The 22,334-nt window shown below is 39.9% G+C and overlaps 1 protein-coding gene across 2 annotated transcripts in view; it reads right to left on the minus strand.

The window, feature by feature from the left end:
* The window catches only part of LOC104998656 (solute carrier family 22 member 10-like), a 26,575-nt gene extending 5,195 nt beyond the window's left edge, over nt 1-21,380 (minus strand). Inside the window, exons 1-7 of one of the 2 annotated variants that reach the window (XM_010853952.1) lie at nt 20,854-21,380; nt 19,803-19,906; nt 15,931-16,085; nt 15,660-15,828; nt 14,091-14,214; nt 11,472-11,587; nt 900-1,114 (exon numbers count right to left, since the gene is read on the minus strand). In XM_010853952.1, coding sequence (XP_010852254.1) covers nt 900-1,114; nt 11,472-11,587; nt 14,091-14,214; nt 15,660-15,828; nt 15,931-16,085; nt 19,803-19,906; nt 20,854-21,237 — 1,267 coding nt within the window. In that variant the 5' untranslated portion in view covers nt 21,238-21,380. The remainder of the gene's footprint in view (nt 1-899; nt 1,115-11,471; nt 11,588-14,090; nt 14,215-15,659; nt 15,829-15,930; nt 16,086-19,802; nt 19,907-20,853) is intronic. The other variant, XM_010853953.1, reaches the window with a different exon arrangement.
* Nucleotides 21,381-22,334: the final 954 nt, after the last annotated feature.

A 22,334-nucleotide genomic window follows, 5' to 3' on the forward strand; every position in this document is an offset into this window, starting at 1 on the left:
AAGTAAAAAAAAAAAAAAATCTGGAGAAACAGTTTTCTGCACAGTATAAAAAGAAATCTAGTTATGGCTTTATAATATTGTAAAGAACACTTGTAAGGGAGTAAGCTTGTGTCATTAGTGACATTCTGAGAAGCAGAGCCTGCCCATCTCTAATGCTGTGCAGCACATTCCTGCACTGGGAGATGGTAAAGTATTGTGCCCATTATGGTTCTCCTAATCAATACATATTTTCATTCTATTAACTTATAAAGTAATCTAACATGGAATGGACAGGGATTTTAATCTGCTTAAATCCTGTTCCTGCTGTTTACGCCTTCATTCCTTGGAAAAAGGAGATTTCTTTTTTTTTTTTTTCATTTCCTGCTGCGGCTGCTAAGTTGCTTCAGTCGTGTCCGACTCTGTGCAACCCCAGAGATGGCAGCCCGCCAGGCTCCCCTGTCCCTGGGACTCTCCAGGCAAAAACACTGGAATGGGTTGCCATTTCCTTCTCCAAAGCATGAAAGTGAAAAGTGAAAATGAAGTCGTTCAGTCGTGTGCAACTCTTCGAGACCCCATGGACTGCAGCCCACCAGGCTCCTCCGCCCACAAGATTTTCCAGGCAAGAGTACTACAGTGGCGTGCCATTGCCTTCTCCCTTCATTTCCTGAGAGACTACCATAAACAAGAGCTGTAGTCATGGTGACTTAACAGTCTTATTTGCCCTTCACTGACCTTTGTTTTTTTTTTTTCCCAAAAAATATTAACAGAAAACCTCATAAATCATCAGATTGGTTTGGGGGAATACTTAGCTCAAAATATGAACCTGTCTTTAAACCTAATTTCAGACAAGTGTGACCAATTACAGTCCCTGAAGGATGGGGAAAGACCCTTCCTTTCCCCAAAGTCCAGTCTCCCCTCACCTTGGGGCACAAACATGTTGGCCAAAATGGAAAGTCCCACCAGGAACAAGAAAAGAATCTGCGTTGGTCGACGGCCCTTGTAATTCAGTACTACAAGTGCAAGACATCGGGCTAAGGTGGTAAGAGCTCCAAAGATGACCTGGAACAGGAATATATTGCTTCCAAAGTGCTGTAGATTCAGAGAGATGCCATAAAGGGGTACTGTGACAGCAAACCTGCAGTGAACAAAAGAAGAAAGATGCAAGCCATAAGGTTTAGAGCCCAGGTGCTGCAGCTGATGATTTTATCCACCCAGGAGGCTAAACAATAAAGTCTCAACCTAGTTTCTTCAATTTTAGATGGTAAAGTTACCATAAATAATTACATGGCTATAAATGAAAACAATATTCCTTTTGTCCTTTTTGGAGTTTCTAAGCAAAGAGTTATCAGTAAAAATATAATGTGACTCAATCGCCAAACTGGATGGTACAGAGAATTTGAAAACATAAGCATTAAAACTAAAAATTTAGGGAAATAACTTCTTTTTGAGGGTTGTCTGTATGCAGAAAGTCCTCCCTTTCTTCACCCAAAGCCAATACTGTAAAGCACTTCCCTTTTCTGAACTAGTGAGTGAAACTGCAAAGAAGCTACCTGGGTCCCCTTGACTTGGCAGCATAGCATGCTGGTGTCCAAACAGAATTCTGGGAAATTTAAAGTTCATATCAGATTTCATGGGGCTAAAAGCAAATGTAAGAATGCAGGAAAGCAAACATGCACCAACTGCACCATCAGATATGGAATCAAAGATTCCCGGTGAGGATCTACCTTTTAACCAAGGAGCATCTAAGGGAATGGAATCCACTTTAAGGATCTACTTCACCAGAGAGATCTAGACTTAGAAATTGCAAGAGAAGAACCCACTAGAGCAATTGCAAACAGGGCTTCTCTTGACCATTATCTGTACTTTTCCCTTACATTCTGATCGTCTATGATTCAGAAACATAAGTTCATGTCCTAGTGGATATGAAAAGGTCAAAAAAGCACAATGTAGTTAAGTGAATCAGCAGTCTACTGAGATATGTCTGGAAAGAGATAAAATATACTGTTCAATAGTCACTTTCTTAAGTTTGGCAGTGGATATATACTGTCTTGTGTGCTTTTTTGGTCCATGTGCATACATCTTCAAAAATTCAGAATCTAAAATTTCTCCTCCTGACACTACCAAAGCATTCCCTCAAGAGATAACAAACAAGACTTTCACAGAAGGCCATGTACTAACACACACAAAAAATGTATCCAAATTTTAAACGAAAGTCCATCAATATTGAAGTACATATAAACACTGTAGTGTATTCATGGAATGGAAAACAAAAACACTAGGGAGGAGAATGGGAGAAGGCAATGGCACCCCACTCCAGTACTCTTGCCTGGAAAAATCCCATGGATGGAGGAGCCTGGTAGGCTGCAGTCCATGGGGTAGCTAAGAGTCGGACCTGACTGAGCAACTTCACTTTCATTTTTCACTTTCATGCATTGGAGAAGGAAATGGCAACCCACTCCAGTGTTCTTGCCTGGAGAATCCCCGGGACAGGGGAGCCTGGTGGGCTGTTGTCTATGGGGTCACACAGAGTCAGACGTGACTGAAGCGACTTAGCAGCAGCAGCAGCAGGGAGAATAATCTACTGTTACATGCACCTGAATGCGTGAGTCTATATGAGTGAGCATGAGACACAGGGGCCGTTCCAGAACCCTTTATAATTTACTTTATGTGAAGCTCAACATCAGGGCACACACGTCTAGAGCGAAGGATAGCAGAACAGCTGTTAAGTTTTGTTTGGCAAAGGAGAGGGTGGTTGAGGAGAGAAAAGGGGTGGTGCTGGTGGTGGTGGTAGTGGGGCACCCCATGGGATTTACAATTTTCTATCTTGATCTGTATGTTGGTTACATTTTTATATACTGACATACTCATTGATTTATATACTTAGATATATATTTAAATATTCCTGATCTCTTCGTGTTTCTGTTTGCAACACTTGCATCAATGAAAACTGAAAGAAAAAATAAAGACAATTAAGTATGCAAATCTGTACTGCAATAGAAGTTCTCAACATCAATCTCCAGTGAGGAGACTGATAGTGTGATATGACATAATGAACTGTTTATAATATAGTCAGCTCCATGTGAGTCTTATTTGCTGTGTTTTCCTCATCTTTCTTTTTAAATTTTTTTATTTAAGGATAATTGCTTTACAGAATTTTGTTGTTTTCTGTCAAACCTCAAAATTAATCAGACATAGGTATACATATCCCCTCCCTTTTGAACCTCCCTCCCATTTCCCACCCCACTCCACCCCTCCAGGTTGATACAGAGCCCCTGTTTGAGTCTCCTGAGCCATACCACAAACTCCAGTAGGCTATTTTACATATGGTAATGAAAGTTTCCATGTTACTCTCTCCATACATCTCACCCTCTCCTTCCCTCTCCCCATGTCCATAAATCTATTCTCTATGTCTGTTTCTCCATTGCTGCCCTGTGAATAAATTGTTCAGTATCATTTTTCTAGATTCCACACATATGTGTTAGAATACTATATTTATCTTTCTCTTTCCAACTCACTTCACTCTGTATAGTAGGTTCTAGGTTCATCCACCTCATCAGAACTGACTCAAATGTGTTCCATTTTATGGCTGAATAACATTCAATTGTGTATATGTACCACAACTTCTTTATCCATTCATCTGTTGATGGACATCTAGGTTGCTTCCCTGTTCTAGCTATTGTAAATAGTGCTGCAATGAGCAATGGAATACATGTGTCTTTTTCAATTTTGGTTTCCTCAGGGTATATACCTAGATATGGGATTGCTGGGTCATATGGAGGTTTTTTTCATACCATCTTCCACAGTGGCTGTATCAATTTGCATTCCCACCAACAGTGAAAGAGCATTCCCTTTTCTCCACACCCTCTCCAGCATTTATTGTTTGTAGACTTTCTGATGATGGCCATTCTGATCAGTGTGAGGTGATATGATATTTCATTGTAGTTTTAATTTACATTTCTCTACTAATGAGCAATGTTGAGGATTTTTCATGTGTTTGTTAGCCATCTGTATATCTTTGGAGAAATGTCTGTTTAGGTCTTTTTCCCACTTTTTGATTGGGTTGTTTGTTTTTCTGGCATTGAGTTGTATGAGCTGCTTGTTTATTTTGGAAGATAGTCATTTGTCAGTTGTTTTATTTGCTATTATTTTCTCCCATTCTAGACTTGCCTTTTCACCTTGCTTATAGTTTCCTTTGCTGTGCAGAAGCTTTTAAGTTTAATCAAGACCCACTTGTTTACTTTTATTTTTATTTCCATTACTCTAGGAGGTGGGTCATAGAGGATCTTGCTTTGATTTATGTCATGGAGTGTTCTGCCTATGTTATTCTCTAAGAGTTTTATAGTTTCTAGTTCTACATTTAGGTCTTTAATCCATTTTGAGTTTATTTTTGTGTATGGTGTTAGGAAGTGTTCTAATTTCATTCTTTTACATGTAGCTGTCCAGTTTTCCCAGCACCATTTATTGAAGAGGTTGTCTTTGCACCCATTGTATATTCTTACCTCTTTTGTCAAAAATAAGGTACCTATAGGTGCGTGGGTTTATTTCTGGGCTTTCTATCTTGTTACATTGGCCTAGATGTCTGTTTCTGTGCCAGTACCATACTGTCTTGATGACTGTAGCTTTGTAGTATAATCTGAATTCAGGAAGGTTGATTTCCTCCAGCTCCATTCTTCTTTCTCAAGACTGCTTTGGCTATTCGGGATCTTTTGTGTTTCCATATGAATTGTGAAACTTTTTGTTCTAGTTCTGTGAAAAATGTCATTGGTAATTTGATAGGGATGGCATTGAATCTGTAGATTACATTTGGTGGTGTAGTCATTTTCACAATATCGATTCTTCCTACCCAGGAACATGGACTATCTCTCCATCTGTTTATGTCATCTTTGATTTCTTTCATTAGTGTCTTATAATTTTCTGTGTACAGTTATTTTGTCTCCTTAGTAAGTTTATCCCTAGATATTTAATTCTTTGTGTTGCAATGGTGAATGGGATTGATTCCTTAATTTCTCTTTCTGATTTTTCAATGTTAGTATATAGAAATGCAAGGGATTTCTGTATTGTGCAATTTTACTAAATTCACTGATTAGCTCTCATGATTTTCTGATAGTATCTTTAGGGTTTTCTATGTACAGTATCATGTCATCTGAAAACAGTGAGAGCTTTACTTCTTTTCCAATCTGGATTCCTTTTATTTCTTTTTCTTCTCTGATTGCTGTAGCTAGGGTTTCCAGAACTATGTTGAATGATAGTGGTGAAAGTGGACATATTTGTCTTGTTCCTGAGCTTAGACAGAATGCTTTCATTTTTTCACCATTGAGAGTAATGTTTGTTGTAGGCCTATCATATATAGCCTTTAGTATGTTGAGGTAAGTTCCTTCTATGCCCATATTTTAAAGGCTGTTAATCATAAATGGGTGCTGAATTTTGTCAAAGGCTTTTTCTCCATCTACTGAGACTGTCATATGGTTTTATCTTTCAATTTGTTAATATAGTATATCACACTGATCGATTTGCATATATTGAAGAATCTTTGCATTCCTGGAATAAATCCAACGTGATCAAGGTGTATGAACTTTTTGATGTGTTGCTGAATTCTGTTTGCTAAAATTTTGTTGAGGATTTTTGCATCTATGTTCATCAGTGATTTTGGCCTGTAGTTTTCTTTTTTGTGTTATCTTTGTCTGGGTTTGGTATCAGGGTGATGGTGGCCTCATAGAATGAGTTTGGAAGTGTTCCTTCCCCTGTAATATTTTGACAAGAGTTTTAGAAGGATAGGTGTTAGCTCTTCTCTAAATAGTTGATAGAATTCTTCTGTGAAGCCATCTGGTCCTGGACTTTTGTTTTTTGGGAGATTTTTGATGACTGCTTCAATTTCAGTGCTTGTAATTGGGTTGTTCATAATTTTTATTTCTTCCTGATTCAGTCTTGGAAGATTGAACTTTTCTAAGAATCTGCCTGTTTCTTCCAGGTTATCCATTTTATTGCCATATAGTTGTTCATAATAATCTCTTATAATCCTTTGTATTTCTGCATTGTCTGTTGTAACCTCTAATTTTTCATTTCTAATTTTGTTTTGATTCTCCTCTCTTTTTTTCCTGATGAGTCTAGTTAAAAGCTTGTCAATTTTATCTTCTCAAAGAGCAAGCTTTTAGTTTTGTTATTCTTTATTATTGTTTGCTTCATTTCTTTTTAATTTATTTCTGCTCAGATCTTTATGATATTTTTCCTTCTACTAATTTTGGGGGGTTTTTTGTTCTTCTTTTTCCAGTTGTTTTAGGTGTAAAGTTAGGTTATCTATTCGATGTTTTTCTTGTTTCTTGAGGTAGGATTTTATTGCTATAATCTTCCCTCTTAGAACTGCTTTTGCTGCATCCCATAGGTTTTGAGTTGTCATGTTTTCATTGTCATTTGTTTCTAGAAATTTTTTTATTTCCCTTTTGATTTCTTCAGTCACCTGTTGGTTATTTCAAAACATGTTGTTTAATCTCCATGTGTTTGTGTTTCTTACCACTTTTTTCCTGGTAATTGATATCTAGTCTCACAACATTGTCATCAGAGAAGATGCTTGATACAATTTCAATTTTCTTAAATTTACTGAGATTTGATTTGTGACCCAAGATATGGTCTATCCTGGAGAATATTCCATGTGCACTTGAAAAGAGGGTGTATTCTTCTGTATTTGATGAAATTTCCTGAAGATATAAATGAAATTCATCTCATCTAATGCATCATTTAAGACTTGTGTTTCCTTATTAATTTACTGTTTTGATGATCTGTCCATTGGTGTGAGTGGGGTGTTAAAGTCTCCTACTATTATTGTATTACTGTCAATTTCTCCTTTTATGTATGTTAGTGTTTGACTTAGGAGAAGGCAATGGCTCCCCATTCCAATACTCTTGCCTGGAAAATCCCATGGACGGAGGAGCCTGGAAGGCTGCAGTCCATGGGGTCGCTAAGAGTCACACGACTGAGCAACTTCACTTTCACTTTTCACTTTCATGCATTGGAGAAGGAAATGGCAACCCACTCAAGTGTTCTTGCCTGGAGAATCGCAAAGATGGGGGAGCCAGGGGTCTGCCGTCTATGGGGTCACACAGAGTCAGACACGACTGAAGCAACTTAGCAGCAGCAGCAGCAGCAGTGTTTGTCTTATGTATTGAGGTGCTCCTATGTTGGGTGCATAGATATTTACAATTGTTGGTCTTCCTCTTGGATTGATCCTTTGATCTTTACGTAGTATCCTTCTGTATCTCTTGTAGTATTCTTTCAGGTCTGTTTTTATCTGATATGAGGATTGCTACTCCAGCTTTCTTTTGCTTCCCATTTGCATGGAATATATTTTTCCATCCCCTGACTTTCAGTCTATATGTGTCTTGAGGTCTGAAGTGGGTTTCTTGTAGACAGCATATATACAGGTCTTGTTTTTGTATTCATTCAGCCATTCTGTCTTTTGGTTGGAGCATTTAATCCATTTACATTTAAAGTAATTATTGATATGTATGTTCCTATTGCCATTTCCTTAATTGTTTGGGGTTGCGTTTTTAGATCTTTTTTCTTTTCTTGTATTTCTTGACTATATAGGTCCCTTTAACATTTGTTGTAAAGCTGGTTTGGTGATACTGAATTCTCTTAACTTTTGTTTGTCTGAAAAGCTTTTTATTTCTCTATCAATTTTGAATGAGATCCTTGCTGGGTACTGTAATCTTGGCTGTAGATTTTTCCCTTTCAGTACTTTAAATATATCCTACCATCCCTTCTGGCCTGCAGAGTTTCTGCTGAAAGATCAGCTGTTAGGTGTATGGGGTTTGCCTCATATATTACTTGTTGCTTCTCCCTCGATGCTTTTAATATTCTTTCTTTGTACTTTGTCTTTGTTAGTTTGTTTAGTATGTGTCTTGGTGTGTTTCTCCTTGGGTTTATTCTATATGGGAGTCTTTGTGCCTCTTGGACTTGATTGACTATTTCCTTTTCCATGTTGGAGAAATTTTCAACTATAATCTCTTCAAAAAATTTCTCATAAACTTTGTTTTTTTCTTCTTCTTCTGGGACCCCTATAATTCAAATGCTGGTGCATTTGATATTGTCCCAGAGGTCTCTGAGACTATTCTCAGTTCTTTTCATTCCTTTACTTTATTCTGTTCTTCAGAAGTTATTTCCATCATTTTATCTTCCAGCTCACTGATTCATTCTTCTGCTTCAGATATTCTGCTATTGATTCCTTCTAGAGTATTTTTAATTTCAGTAATTGTGTTGATTGTCTCCGTATGTTTATTCTTTAGTTCTTCTAGGTCTTTGTCAGTTGATTCTTGTACTTTCTTCATTTTGTTTTCAAGGTTTTTGATCATTTTTACTATCATTTTTCTGTATTGTTTTTCAGGTAGTTTGCCTATTTCCTCTTCATTTATTTGGACTTCTGTGTTTCTAGTTTGTTCCTTCATTTGTGTAGTATTCATTCATTTTTTAAACTTATTGGGTTTAAGGTCTCCTTTTCCCAGACTTCAAGGTTGAATTCTTTCTTCCTTTTGGTTTCTGCCCTCCTAAGGTTGGTGCAGTGGTTTGCATAAGCTTCATATAGGGCGAGATTTTTGCTGAGTTTTTGTTTGCTTGTTTGTTTGTTTGTTTTTCCTCTGATGGGCAAGGCTGAGTGAGGTGGTAATTCTGTCCACTGATGATTGGGTTTTAACACTCACAGGGTGCTACTGGTGGTTGGGGTCTTGTATTCAAGTGGTTTCCTTTCTGTGAGTTCTCACTGTTTGATACTCCCTTGGGTTAGTTCTCTGATACAAGTCTAGGGTCTTGGAGTAGGTGCTCCCACTCCAAAGATTCAGGGCTTGACCTCTGGTCAGGGACAAAGATTCCACAAGTGGTTTGTTATGGAATTAAGTGAGATTAAAACAAAAATGCAAAAATGAGAAACAAAAGATGAACCTCAGACAAATGGCAGTTACAAAGTCAGGCAAATAATAATCAAAATAATGAAATATACACATATACATATGCACCCATAAGCAAAGTGAAAACAGTCCAACAAAAATAAAGAACACAGTAGATTGACCTGGCAAACAAAAGAAATAAAAAATATATATATTTACCAGTTAAGAACAAAACTAACTAAAAGACAAACTGGAAAACAAAACTAAAGCAAGGTGCCAAGTGGGGAATAAAGCAATGAAAACAAAACTAACAATTATGTTGAGAGGAAAGGAAAGAGAGACAGGAAAGAAAGAACAGATATGCAAAGTTAAATAGAGGTAGATGAAGAAGATTTGTATACATTAATGATTAAGTGCAGGGGGAAAAGAGTAGGAAAAACAAACAAAGGAATAAATGTAGGATAATAGTTATAGGTTTAAAAGATTAAAATTTTAAAAAGAGGAAAAAAAAAAAAAAGGAAAACATCACAGAACTGCAAAAGCCCAATGTAGCGGCAGAGGTTTATATCAATAATAAAACAATGTCACTGAAAAAAAAAAAAAAAACCTCAAAAGCTTTATTAGGTTTCATAGTGCCAATAAAATCGACAATTACAGCAGAGCGAGGGAAAAGGGAAAAAGAAAAAAGAAAAAAAATCCAAAAGAATCTACAGAACAAGTCAAAACATAAGAATAATAAATGTTTTTCTTTTTTTTCTTTCTTTCTTTCTTTTTTTTTTCTTGAGTCACTGCTGTCAGAGTCCTTTCCCTCGCTGGGAGTTACAGTCCACCTCACCTCCCTAGAATGCTCTCCAACACTGTGCTGACCTCTGGACCTGCTGTGGGGGCAGCTCAGATTCTAATCTGGTCCTACTCCTATGTGTTCTTGCTTCCAAGGTCCACAGCTATCAGAATTAGTGCATTTTCTTTTGTGAGAGCTCTCAACAACATTTTATATACTCCATAGACACAGATTCCACCTAGTTGATCGTGTGGATTTAATCTGCAGCTTGTACAGCTTGTGGGAAGGTTTTGGGTCTTCTTCCTTAGCCACACTGCCCCTGGGTTTCAATTGTGGTTTTATTTCCACCACTACATGTGGGTCATCCACTGGGGTTTGCTTCTGAGGTTGCCCTGGAGGTTTTGGGTTTGCCCCTGTGAGGGCCAGGTGTGGAGGTGGTGCAGCTGCTTGGATCACAGGGGTTCTGGCAGCACCAGGTACTCAGGGAAGTTGGCAGCTACAGCAGCAGGAAATATAGTGATCTGGAAGGGTATGGCAACCAGTATTGGCCAATATGCTCCAGTATTCTTGCCTGGAGAACCACCTTCCCTGACAGGGAAGCCTGGCAAGCCACAGTCTATAGGATCATAAAGAGTTGGTCACGACTGATGTGATCTTGTGTGCATAGATGCAAGACATTTTTTGCCTGTGGCAGCTCTGCCCCAGTGAGAGTTGAGCATGAAGTTGGCGCAGCTGCTTGGCTTGCAGGGACCCTGGTGGCACCAAGTGTGCAGGGACACGGACTGCCTCTGCTGCAGGAGTTATGGCCCTATCAGAGTTGTTCTTCGAGCCTCTTGTAGCTGGTGGTCAGAAGGCCTCTTTGGCCATTCTTTCCTCCTAGCTTCTCCTATTCAGGCCCTTGGAGGGCTCCCTTGCCTGGGGTCCTTCTCTCTTGTTCCACATATCAGGCACATAGAAGGGTCCCCCTGGCTGGAGTCCTACTCTGTAGATCGGCACATCAGTCACTGAAAGGAGCACCCTGGGTGGGGTCCTGCTCTGCAGTTCAGTGCGTCAGGCATTTGATGGGCCAGGCTTTCTATTGTTCAGCTACCAATGCTGGTGTGTGGAGAGAGAGAGGCTATGGTGATGGCTTCACCCCCTACATGTGACTCAGCAGTATCGCCTTGCTTCCATGGCTGCCATGTTTTCTTCCATCGGCATTCCCCACCACAATCCATCCCCTGCCTAATCTCCTCTCAATCTGTCTCTCGACAGTCAACAGCACCCCTCACCCTGGGGTTGCTCCACAATCCCCAAACTCCAGGTCCCAGCCACTATACCTTCCAGGGGACCCACATCCCTGTCCAGGGTATGTATGGCTGCAGCAAGGACTGTCTGATTCTCATTTCATTTAGGCTGCCACAGATCAGCTGTTTCACTCTCAACCTTAAGTGTTTCTCCTCTGTCTTGGACAACTGTCCCACTGTGGGGACTGGACCCCTGCTTCAGGTCCCCCTCCCACCAAGGGCAGGTCCAGTCCTACTAACACTCCTATTTTTCCCCCTAGTTCCTTCATCCTACCGAGTTTTGCATGGTTCTATATATTCTTTTCCTCTGGTCAGGTACTTCTGTCTGCTCTCAACTGATATTCTGCATGCACTTCTATATCTGAAGGTGTATTCCTGATGTATCCGTGGAGAGAGATGCACTCCACGTCCACCTACTCCTTCGCCATCTTGTTCTCTCTTCCTCATCTTTTAACCACAAATAAGCCCTCCCTCTCACAACACTGTTGTAACTTTTTGTGATAAACAGATTCATGTTCCCATTCAAGTTGTCATACATTGTGGGTAGCCCACCTCACAAAGAGGAGGAGACAGATCCTTTTACGCAGGTTGGGTGTGCGGAAAAAGTCAAACACAGTAGTTTTGGTCTGTGCTCCCTCCAGCTCCTCCTGCATGGTCACTCTCAAACCCTTGAACAAAAGCAAACAAGTATCATTTGCTAGTATAGTGCCAGGTATTGTGATGAGTGCCAGTAGGATAGGAGAGATGTGTGTCCTTTCTTTCTAGTGTAATATATTCAGGTATTACCTAAATCAAATCCCTTACAATTATACAGTGGAGCTGACAGATAGATTTAAGGGATTAAATCTGATAGACAGCATGCCTGAAGAACTATGGGTGGAGGTTCATAATATTGTAAGGAGGTGGTGACCAAAACCATCCCAAAGAAAAAGAAATGCAAGAAGACAAAGTGGCTGTCTGAGGATGCTTCTCAAATAGCTGAGAAAAGAAGAGACGTGAAAGGCAAAGGAGAAAGGGAAAGATATACCCATCTGAATGCAGAGCTCCAGAGAATAACATTGGGTGACAAGGAAGCCTTCTTAAGTGAACAATGCAAAGAAACAGAGGAAAATAGAATGGGAAGGACTAGATATCTCTTCAAGAAAATTGGAGATACCAAGGGAATATTTCTTGCAAGATGGGTATGGTAAAGGACAGAAATGGCAAGGACCTAACAGAAGCAGAAGAGATGAAGAAGATGTGGCATGACTACACAGAAGAAATACACAAAAAAGGTCTGAAGGACCCAGATAACCATGATGGTGTGTTTACTCACCTAGAGTGAGACATCCTGAAGTGTGAAGTCAAGTGGACCTTAGGAGGCATTATTATGAACAAAGCTAGTGGAGGTGATGGAATTCCAACTGAGCTGTTTAAAATCCTAAAAGATGATGTTGCTAAAATGCTGCACTCAATATGTCAGTAAATTTGTAAAACTCAGCAGTGACCACAGGACTGGAAAAGGTCAGTTTTCATTCCAATCCCAAAGAAAGGCAATGCCAAAGAATGTTCACACTACTACACAATTACACTCATTTCACATGCTACAAGGTGATTCTCAAAATTCTTCAAGCTAGGCTTCAAAGTACACAAACTGAGAACTTCCAGATGTACAAACTGAATTTAGAAAAAGCAGAAGAATCAGAGATCAAATTGCCAACATCTGCTGGATCATAGAAAAGGAAAGGAAATTCCAGAAATACACCTACTTCCACTTCATTTACTATGCTAAAGCCTTTGACTGTGTAGATCACAGCAAATTGTGAAAAATTCTTCAAGAAATGAGTATACCATACCATTGGTATTTCTCACGGCCTCCTGAGAAACCTATAGGCAGGTCAAGAAGCAACAGAATGGACATGGAACAATGAACTGGCTCAAAATGGGAAAGGAGTACGTCAAGGCTATACATTGTGACCCTGCTTGTTTAACTTACATGCAGAGTACATCATGCAAAATGCCAGGCTGTAAGACTCACAAGCTGGAATCAAGATAGCCAGGGGAAATATCAACAACCTCAGATATGTAGAAGATACCACTCTAAAGGCATAAAGTGAAGAGGAACAAAAAAGCCTCTTGATGAGTGTGAAAGAGGAGAGTGAAAAAGCTGGCTTAAAATGCAGCATTCAAAAAACTAAGATCATGGCATCCAGTCCCATCACTTCATGACAAATAGTTGGGGAAAAGGGGGAAAAGTGGAAACAGTGGCAACTTTTATTTTCTTCACTCTAAAATCACTATAGATGGTGACCGCAGCCATGAAATTAAAAGACACTTGCTCCTTGGAAGAAAAGCTATGACAAACCTCAACAGTCCATTAAAAAGCAGAGATATCACTTTGCTGACAAAGGTCCGTATAGTCAAAGCTATGGTTTTGTAGTCATGTACAGATGTGAAAGTTGGACCATAGAGAAGGCTGAGCACCAAAAAAAATGATGTTTTGAATTGCATGCAAGAGACTCTTGAGAGTCCCTTGGGCAGCAAGGAGATCAAACCAGTCAGTCCTAAAGGAAATCAACCCTTAATAGTCATTGGAAGGACTGATGCTGAAGCTCCAATACTTAGCCACCTGCTGCAAAGAGCTGACTCATTGGAAAAGACCCTGACGCTGGGAAAGACCGAGGGCAGGAGGAGAAGGGGGCGATAGAAGATGAGATGACTGGATGGAATCACTCAATGGAGGTGAGTTTGAGCAGACTCCGGGAGATAGTGAGGGATAGGGAAGACTGGCGAGGTACATTCCATGGGGTCACAAAGAGTTGGACATGACTTAGCAACTGAACAATATTACACATGCAATCACAGGTGTGATGTTGATATGATGGAGTAGGTAAGGAGTTAAGGGATACTCCAGGAAATTAAATGATAACCATTAAATTTTGAAAATGAGAGCACAGAGGGGTCAGGGCATCCTGGAGAGTACATAGGATATACAATCAGTCAGGAAGTGAACTAAAGCTGAAAGCTTCTTTTCTATGAGCTTTATGGCCCTCATGGCCATAAAGAACCAGGGAATTTGTATTCTTAACTAGCTGCCCTTGTTAGAAAAGCAGCTTGTCTATCTCATTAGGAGAAGGCAGGTGTCAGTTTATGACTCACATTCAGCAGTAACCACCTTCCCTTTCTGCTCACCTCCATGTTCAGGGTTGCCTCGGCATTCTTCATTTCATTTCTGCGTGCAACTTTCTTAAGTTCCCTTAATCCTTGATCTGTTTTATTGGTGACAATCAGCCACCGTGCAGACTCCACCAGCCACCTGATGAAAGAAGGGCCCACAAGTGCAGTCAGTTCTCTCTTGCTTATTTGTCATATGGTTAATTACAGCTAATGCTTTTTGCCTTCAATCCGATATTCACCACTTCAAGTATTGGGTTAGGAAAAGGAGCTCATGTTTTGTTACATACTGCTAGGAAAATACAAGAATGACCACTTTATGTAGTACATCTAAAAGATGTTCTACATGCAAAGGATCATAGAGTTTGCAGTCAAATTGCCTCTCTGCTTACTCAGCAGAAGGCTTTCCAAGAGGCCTAAGAAGCTTAAGTTTGAGAGTCCCTCACTTGCATAATTCCCTCCAAAGCTAAGCATGAGATCCAGCACATTTGTGCACGTAGCATATATTCATAATATATATTATCTTGAAAAAAGAAACCCCCAAATGCATTTCAGTTCAGTTCAGTCACTCAGTCAAGTCTGACACTTTGCAACCCCATGGACTGGAGCATGCTAGGCTTCCCTGTCCATCACCAACTCCCAGAACCTGCTCAAACTCACATCCATCGAGTTGGTGATGCCATCCAACCATGTATGCTTTCAGGCCAACAAATATTGTCAATACTCCTGCCACTTCCAGCAATGTCGGTGGAATGCAAATGTGGGGAAGCCTGGTATGCTACAGTCCATGGGGTCATAAAGAGTCAGACAGCACTGAGTGAACAACAACAGCTCCATAAATGGGGGTCACCTATTTACATCTGCCCCAGTTTCCTTATCAATGAACAGAGACAATAAACACACCTTCCTGGTTAAGAGGAGAGAATGACGTAGCAGATGGGTCTGGTGTGGATTATCCTTTTTATTTCTGTCTCTTTGTACTCATGTCACTGTACTAAATCCATAGCAATCTTTCTGGGATCTACTGAATATGACTCTCCCTAGAATGGTTATAAGTGTAGGGATGAGATTATCCATAAGTGGTGAACACATAATGTAAATCATCCAATCTGCATGTCATTTTCTGTTCTGGAGAATTTAAGCTGCTATTTTGTTAAATTGCTCTATGAATACATTTTCTGCCTCTTCCTTTATCCAATTTAATATGCAACATAGAAAATCATTGAGAACTTGATTGTATCATATTCATTCCAAAGCCAAAAAATTGAAGCTTTATCTTTCAAAAATACTTAAGTATATATTTTATATTAAGAAAAATAGTAATGGAATAACTCAATGACATAACACTGGGTAAGACTTAAGAAGCAAAATGGCAGAAAATACCTGGAACTCCCAGGCAGAAAGCTCATTGTTATTCTGTGTTCTGCTTCTCAAATCTCAAATTGAACAGAGTAAACAGATGAAAGACCCTGGTTTAGGCAGAAACAATAAGACAGTGTTCAGGAAATAAGAAAATCAATATATCCCAATTCAGCAAGCATTTTCATCCCAGGTTCCCTTAAAACACAGTGAGAGAGATGCTCATACCTTGAGGAGAAAGAGAAGACAAAGAAAGGGACAGACACCACCAGCTGCAGGGTGCGCCACTCTCGAAAGGCAAAAGCCAGTCCTCCCAGCATCATCTGTCCAATACTAATAGCACAAGTTATCAGCATTATTACCATGGCTTTAGACTGGGACCTTGTCCACTCTGCAACTAAAGGAAAACCCAATTGGGATATTAATGTTGTCTAAGGGTGAAATTTCAAGATCAAATTCAAGGCTTGGAAAATGAAGAAGGACAAAACTGTTGACTTACTGAGCAACCAGTTATTTGTTATGATGGCCACAGCAGAACAGCCTGACCAGAAGCGAAGCAAGCTGTAAATGAGGAAGGTGGGAGCAAAGGCTGTGCAGGTCCCAGAGATGGCGAGCTGGAGCAAACAGCACCTGAGAATCAACTTTCGCCCAAACCTAAGAAACAGAGAGTCAGCTTAGATTACGGAGATAGTGATAATTTGTGGTAAAAAATTAAAAAGACATACTTTGACGTTTAGCTGCTGCTGCTAAGTCGCTTCAGTCGTGTCCGACTCTGTGCGACCCCATAGACTGCAGCCCACCAGGCTCCCCCATCCCTGGGATTCTCCAGGCAAGAACACTGGAGTGGGTTGCCATTTCCTTCTCCAATGTGTGAAAGTGAAAAGTGAAAGTGAAGTCGCTCAGTCGTGTCCGACTCTGTGCGACCCCATGGACTGCAGCCTTCCAGGCTCCTCCGCCCACGGGATTTTCCAGGCAAGAGGACTGGAGTGGGGTGCCATTGCCCTCTCCATTGACATTTAGAGAATGTTTTAATAAGTGATTCTTTGTATCTGGAAGCTTGAGTACACAAGAGCCAGGTCAACAATGGAAATAGCTTCAAGGTAACATTCCTTGTTACCTAAATAAGCAGGTATAATGTTACCTAAACAAGTGTTATAATGTTTTATATAAAAAAAAATTACCGAAACTTCATCACGCAGTCATCAGGAGACCCGACCCAGGGATCAAACCCAGATTTCCTGCAATGCATGTAGATTCTTTACCATCTAAGCCAGCAGGGAAGCCCATTAAAAAACTACAGTGTTGGAAATTATAATATACTATAAGCACTCATTGTACTAACTTATGTATTTAGCAGAGTAGAGAATCTCTATAGTGTGTAGTGCTGCGGCCAGCACAGTAGGTAGGGATCAAAAGCGGTCGACACACAGTTTGGAAAAAAGAAACTAGAGACAGAATTAAAGTTTTAAAGATGGGACTGGGGGACTCAAGACCTCTTGGGTCAAGAGCCCTGTTTCTCTGAGCCACATCACTTTTATTTAGTGTCTTGGCAAGCAGAAAGTATCTACTGTGTTACAATGAAGTCAGCTTCCTGTGTCCCCGGTCACATCTCCCGTTTTATTGATTACTCTAAACTGTTATTTTCTTGTACAAGGGCTACCACCTAACTGGAGGTCATAGACCCGCACATGCCTTGGGAAAACATCTTAGTGTGTGCACAAGCAGTGTTCTTAACTTGCGCTGACCCGGCGTTCCAAGGTCCACACTGTGTTTTTCCTTAGTTTAGCAGGGTATGACAGCCCCAACTGATGTACTTTTATTTGGGTTATACTGTCGGGGATGGGGAGCCTGGTGGGCTGCCGCCTATGGGGTCGCACAGAGTCGGACACGACTGAAGCGACTTAGCAGCAGCAGCAGCAGTACTGCTCTATTTTGCTTTTATTCTTTTCCCACGATGATTTTCTCATGGCTTAGCCAGAGCAACAGGCGGCTGACTGTTAACCCCTGCAGTGCAGGACACAAGAGGGCTAAAAGTGTACTTTGTTCTCTAGCACCAGACAGGTTAAGATGCAACTGATGCAAAAGATCAGTGAAACAATGCATCAAAGTTGTTAAGGTTTATGTAAGAGTAACACTAAATTTCCATGTATTTGTAAAAATTCCAATTTTCCTTCTGCTTATGTTTTCTAATTTCATTCTGTTGTAATCACAGAAAATATTTTTTAAAAAGGTTTTTTAAATAACATTTTTTGGTAACAATAACCCTGTGTACGAGACAGCAAAAGAGACACCGATGTATAGATCAGTCTTATGGACTCTGTGGGAGAGGGAGAGGGTGGGGAGATTTGGGAGAATAGCATTGAAACATGTATAATATCATGTATGAAAAAAAAATCTGAAAGTCTGTTACTCTTTAAAAAAAAAAAAGTTAACGCATGCAAAAGAACTGAAAAAACTAAGTCATTCATAGTCACAAGCAGTTTACCATTTGATGTGTTCTTCTAGGTCTCATTTGTGTATTTTCACGATAAGCATCCATTTTTATGTAATTAAGATCATACAGTTATGTATCATGCTATTTCACACATCTTGAATACTTGCCATTAACCAAAAATACACTGTGCTTAGTCACTCAGTCATGCCCAACTCTTTGCAACCCCATGGACTGTAGCCCAACAGGCTCCTCTGTCCATGGGGATTCTCCAGGCAAGAATACTGGAGTGGGTTTCCACGCCCTCCTCCAGGGGATCTTCCCAACCTAGGGATCAAACCCAGGTCTCCCACATTGCAGGCAGGTTCTTTACTGTCTGAGCCACCACTCAATCTTTAAGGAAAAAAACATAATCGTGCCTTTCTTGGTGACAAAAATTTCAGAGAAGACAAAAATGGCAACAGGTCTCTAGACAAAGATACTGGCAGAGCTATGATTGAAACACTACATTCACTTCATGTTCAGTTTAAAATGATACATAAAGCAACAGAGTACACAAAGTATAATGCTTCTAAGAAGATTTATTATTCAAACTCAGCTATTAAAGTATTAGCAGGGAGGTGTGTTTTCGTTGAATTAATTACTTAACAATGCATTCCTGTAGTACAGCCAGGAGATGCACACACATCAATGGTTATTATCAAAATACAAATATGAACACATCCACACCCAGCCCTCCCTCTATATTTCCTTCTACCCCTCTGCTGCCAACCTAGATGAATAAGTCATGACTCACATTTCTCAGAGATTGTTTAACAATTCCACATCTAAGATGTTGCCTTTTATTTTTATCAATTAGAACAAAAATATTTACAGATTGGTTAATTCACTAGTCATACTTTGTATCATACATTGTCACCTCAGGACATCTAAAAAGCCTAGAAATCTTGCAAAATTTTCTGATTTTTGGCTTTGAGCCTCATACATGGTCAAGTCTGGAGAATGCTCCACGAACCAAATGTGTATTCTTTCATCAAGAAGGGAGTTTTATCCAGGTCTGTTAGCTCTAGCAGTTTGTAGTGCTGCTCACGTCTTGTATTTCCTTACTATTATTTGGCTTAGATGTTTAATCCATTACTAAAACTGAAGTACTGACGTTCTCAGCTATGAATACAGAACTACTTTGCCCTTCAGTTATGTCAGTGATTGTTTCATATATTCTGAAGCTTTTTCTTTAATGCAATATTGCTATTATTCTGTCTCTAAGATGTGTCTGACTCTTCTCAATTCTATCAACTGCAGCATGCCAGGTTGCCTTGCCCTTCACTATCTCCTGCCTGCAATTCGGGAGACCTGGGTTGGGAAGATCCCCTGGAGAAGGAAATGGCAACCCACTCCAGTATTCTTGCCTGGAGAATCCCATGGACATAGGAGCCTGGTGGGCTACAGTCCACGGGGTGGGTCGCAAAGAGTCAGACATGACTGAGCAACTTCACTTTCACTTTCACTATCTCCTAGAGTTTGCTCAAACTACTTAAAGTGATCTACAGATTCAAGGCAATCCCTATTAAATTATCAATAGCATTTTTCACAGAACAAGAACCTCCTGTCTTGAAGCACCTTCCTCTTCTTCCCATTGGTAACTCCTTCTCAACTTTATAAATGAAGTTTATGGTAGTTCACCTCTAAGGATTATTCTGAAATTCCCCTCAGATGTTATGGAGGTGACATTTCTGTGTCCAGTACAGAGAGCCCAGTGGCAACAAAATGTCATCCATCAGAATGAGTCTAATTCTACATTTCCATCTATAACTTCCTGGGAACCAAGGCAACCCACAGTGTAAATTGTGTATGGGAACTCAGTAATGACTTCTCTATGAAACAATCATAAACTGTGAAAACACGCAGTGGAAGGGCAGCAGTGATTAGGAGACACTCACCTGTCTGAGAGATGGCCGTATACAAAGCCTCCCACCTGCATTCCAGCCATGAATACAAACTGAACCACTGATTTCTGTGACTGGTAATCACATATGAGGTCCCACTGGAAAAGAAGGAAACCAGCACAGAGGAGCACCACAGCATTTTAAAGCTCTCAGTGAGTACATTCTGCTTTCCTTTCCTACATTTACTCGGCTCTACTATTTAAGTCCCAGTTTGAGCATGGCTTTTCTAGAAATTCTCAACTCAATCTTTCAGATTTTATCAGGACAAATCTTTATATTCACTTAGGACTACATACCTCAGTGATTCTCAATCTTTTTGATACACTGAAAATAGTTGAGTTTTTTTTTTTTTTTAATCACTAATATCTGGATCACACCTAGAGTGAAATACACTGATTTGTTTCTCTACAATTAGTCAGGAGATGGAATTTTTTAAGGTTAATAGAAGTCCTTCCAATTACAACTAGGCTGAGAACATGCAACTAAAAATAATTTTTCACACATTATATCAAACATGTACTGATCTAAACATCAACCTCCTCATTAAATTTTAAGTTTGGTGACAGTAAAGTTCATATCCAGTTTGCTGATTTCCTCATTCTCAATTGTAATTAAAAATGAAGTTAAAGTATTAGTCACTCAGTTGTGTCCGACTATTTGTGACCCATGCACCAGGTTCCACTGTCTATGGAATTTTCCAGGCAAGCATACTGGAGTGGGTAGCCATTCCCTTCTCCAGGGGGCCTTCCTGACCCAGGGATCAAACCCAGGTCTCCTGCATTACAGGCAGATTCTTTACCATATGAGCCACAAGGGAAGCTGTGATTATAATGTAAGTTCTTGGCAATTTAAAAAGATAAGCAAAAACCAATACAATATTGTAAAGTAAAATTAAATAAATAAATAAAAAGATAAACAACCACTGAAAGGATAAAAGAGAACTCATTACATTATCTTCTCAGTAACTGAAGATTTGAACAGTGTCTATTTTATGTTATTCTAAACACCCACACCAAGTACTCAGAAGAGGAAAATGGGGCCTTACCTCAGTCACGATGGTGGAGGAGAACAAGCTGTGGTCATACACCCAGCCGTCCATACAGGGCTCCGTGTCCAGGCCAGTCATGTTGGCGAAGGTCCTATTCAGGTGAAGGAGCTGCCACTGGGGGTGGAGGAAGCGATGACACTTCTCTGGCTTTAAGTTTGAATCCAGTGGGATGGAGATTCTCAGGAGGACATCAGGGCTGAGGATCTCAGTGGCATTATCCAGGATGTAGACCCAGCAGCGATGACCAGGAATGGCAGCAGTGAAATTCTCCAACAGTATATGACAGGCTGCTATCCCAACAAGAGGAAGAGCTAAAACCATCTGAAGGATCTGGAATTTTCCCAGGCCACCAACTTCATTAAGGAGCTCCTCAAAAGCCATTGTGATGAGGCAAAGGGAGGGAAAATTTTCCTTTCATTAATTCACATGGAATCTACGTGACTTCACACCAGTTTGTCATCAACGGTTCTCGTCACTTCGCTGCTGTAAGAGAGCAGTGGGAGAGTTTCCTCAGTCCTTCTGGAGTCACGAGGTATTAGCTTTTTAGTAAAGTCATAGAGAAAATTATTTACTAAAGATTCCTCTATCTGATGAACATTAAATCTGTTTAAAGGTTTACTCACTTAATGTGCTTGTCCTCAGTGATTCTGTAAAATCATCACTGGACCTTGACATGAACATGGTTTTTAAATAATCTAAGATAAACCTGCTACACAGTCTTCGGTCATTTCTGGAAAACAGAATTTGAGAGATACAGAAGTGAATTGCTCTATGAATTTTCTGTGGAAAGAACAGAAAGTGAGTGCTTTTCTTGTTTATACTGACTTTAGGCTATAATAATTAACAAAATATAATCCCTTGTTTCTAATTAAAGCAAAGTGAATTGTGGTACAATTACTACCTTTTAGCTATTTTAGCTATTGTGCTTCAGTTTCAATCACACTAGGAATACACAATGATTTTAAAATCCTTCAAATAAAGATACTGAAGAAAGACAGTGGTAAGATCACCTAAGGGTTTATCTTCTGAGATTTTCACTTACAGAATATATTAAGGGTCTTTTATGTGCTACCCGCCAGAACCTTGATGAACTGATCATTTTATCAAAATGTGCCCAGCCTTGTTATCTCTAGGAATGTTCCACTATACCTACATGAGTATGTATTTACTCACTTCAGTATAACAATTCCAAGTTTCTTGTACTTACAGTTTACAAACTACAACTTTCCAATCCTCTATGTTTTAAAAAGTTTTTATTCATTTATTTATTTTTGGCTGTGCTGGTCTTCATTGCTGCCCTCAGACTTTCTCTAAGCTGTGGTGAGCAGGTGCTACTCTTCAGAGTGATGTGTGGGCTTTTCATTGTGGTGGCTTCTCTAGGAGCATGGTCTCTAGGGCTTCAGCAGTTGCAGCACAGGAGTTCAGTCATTGTGGTGCTTGGGCTTGCTCCACAGCATGTGGAATCTTCTTGGACCAGG

The sequence above is a fragment of the Bison bison genome, unplaced genomic scaffold (genome assembly GCF_000754665.1).
Source record: "Bison bison bison isolate TAMUID 2011002044 unplaced genomic scaffold, Bison_UMD1.0 scf7180017864334, whole genome shotgun sequence".
NCBI lineage: Eukaryota > Metazoa > Chordata > Mammalia > Artiodactyla > Bovidae > Bison > Bison bison.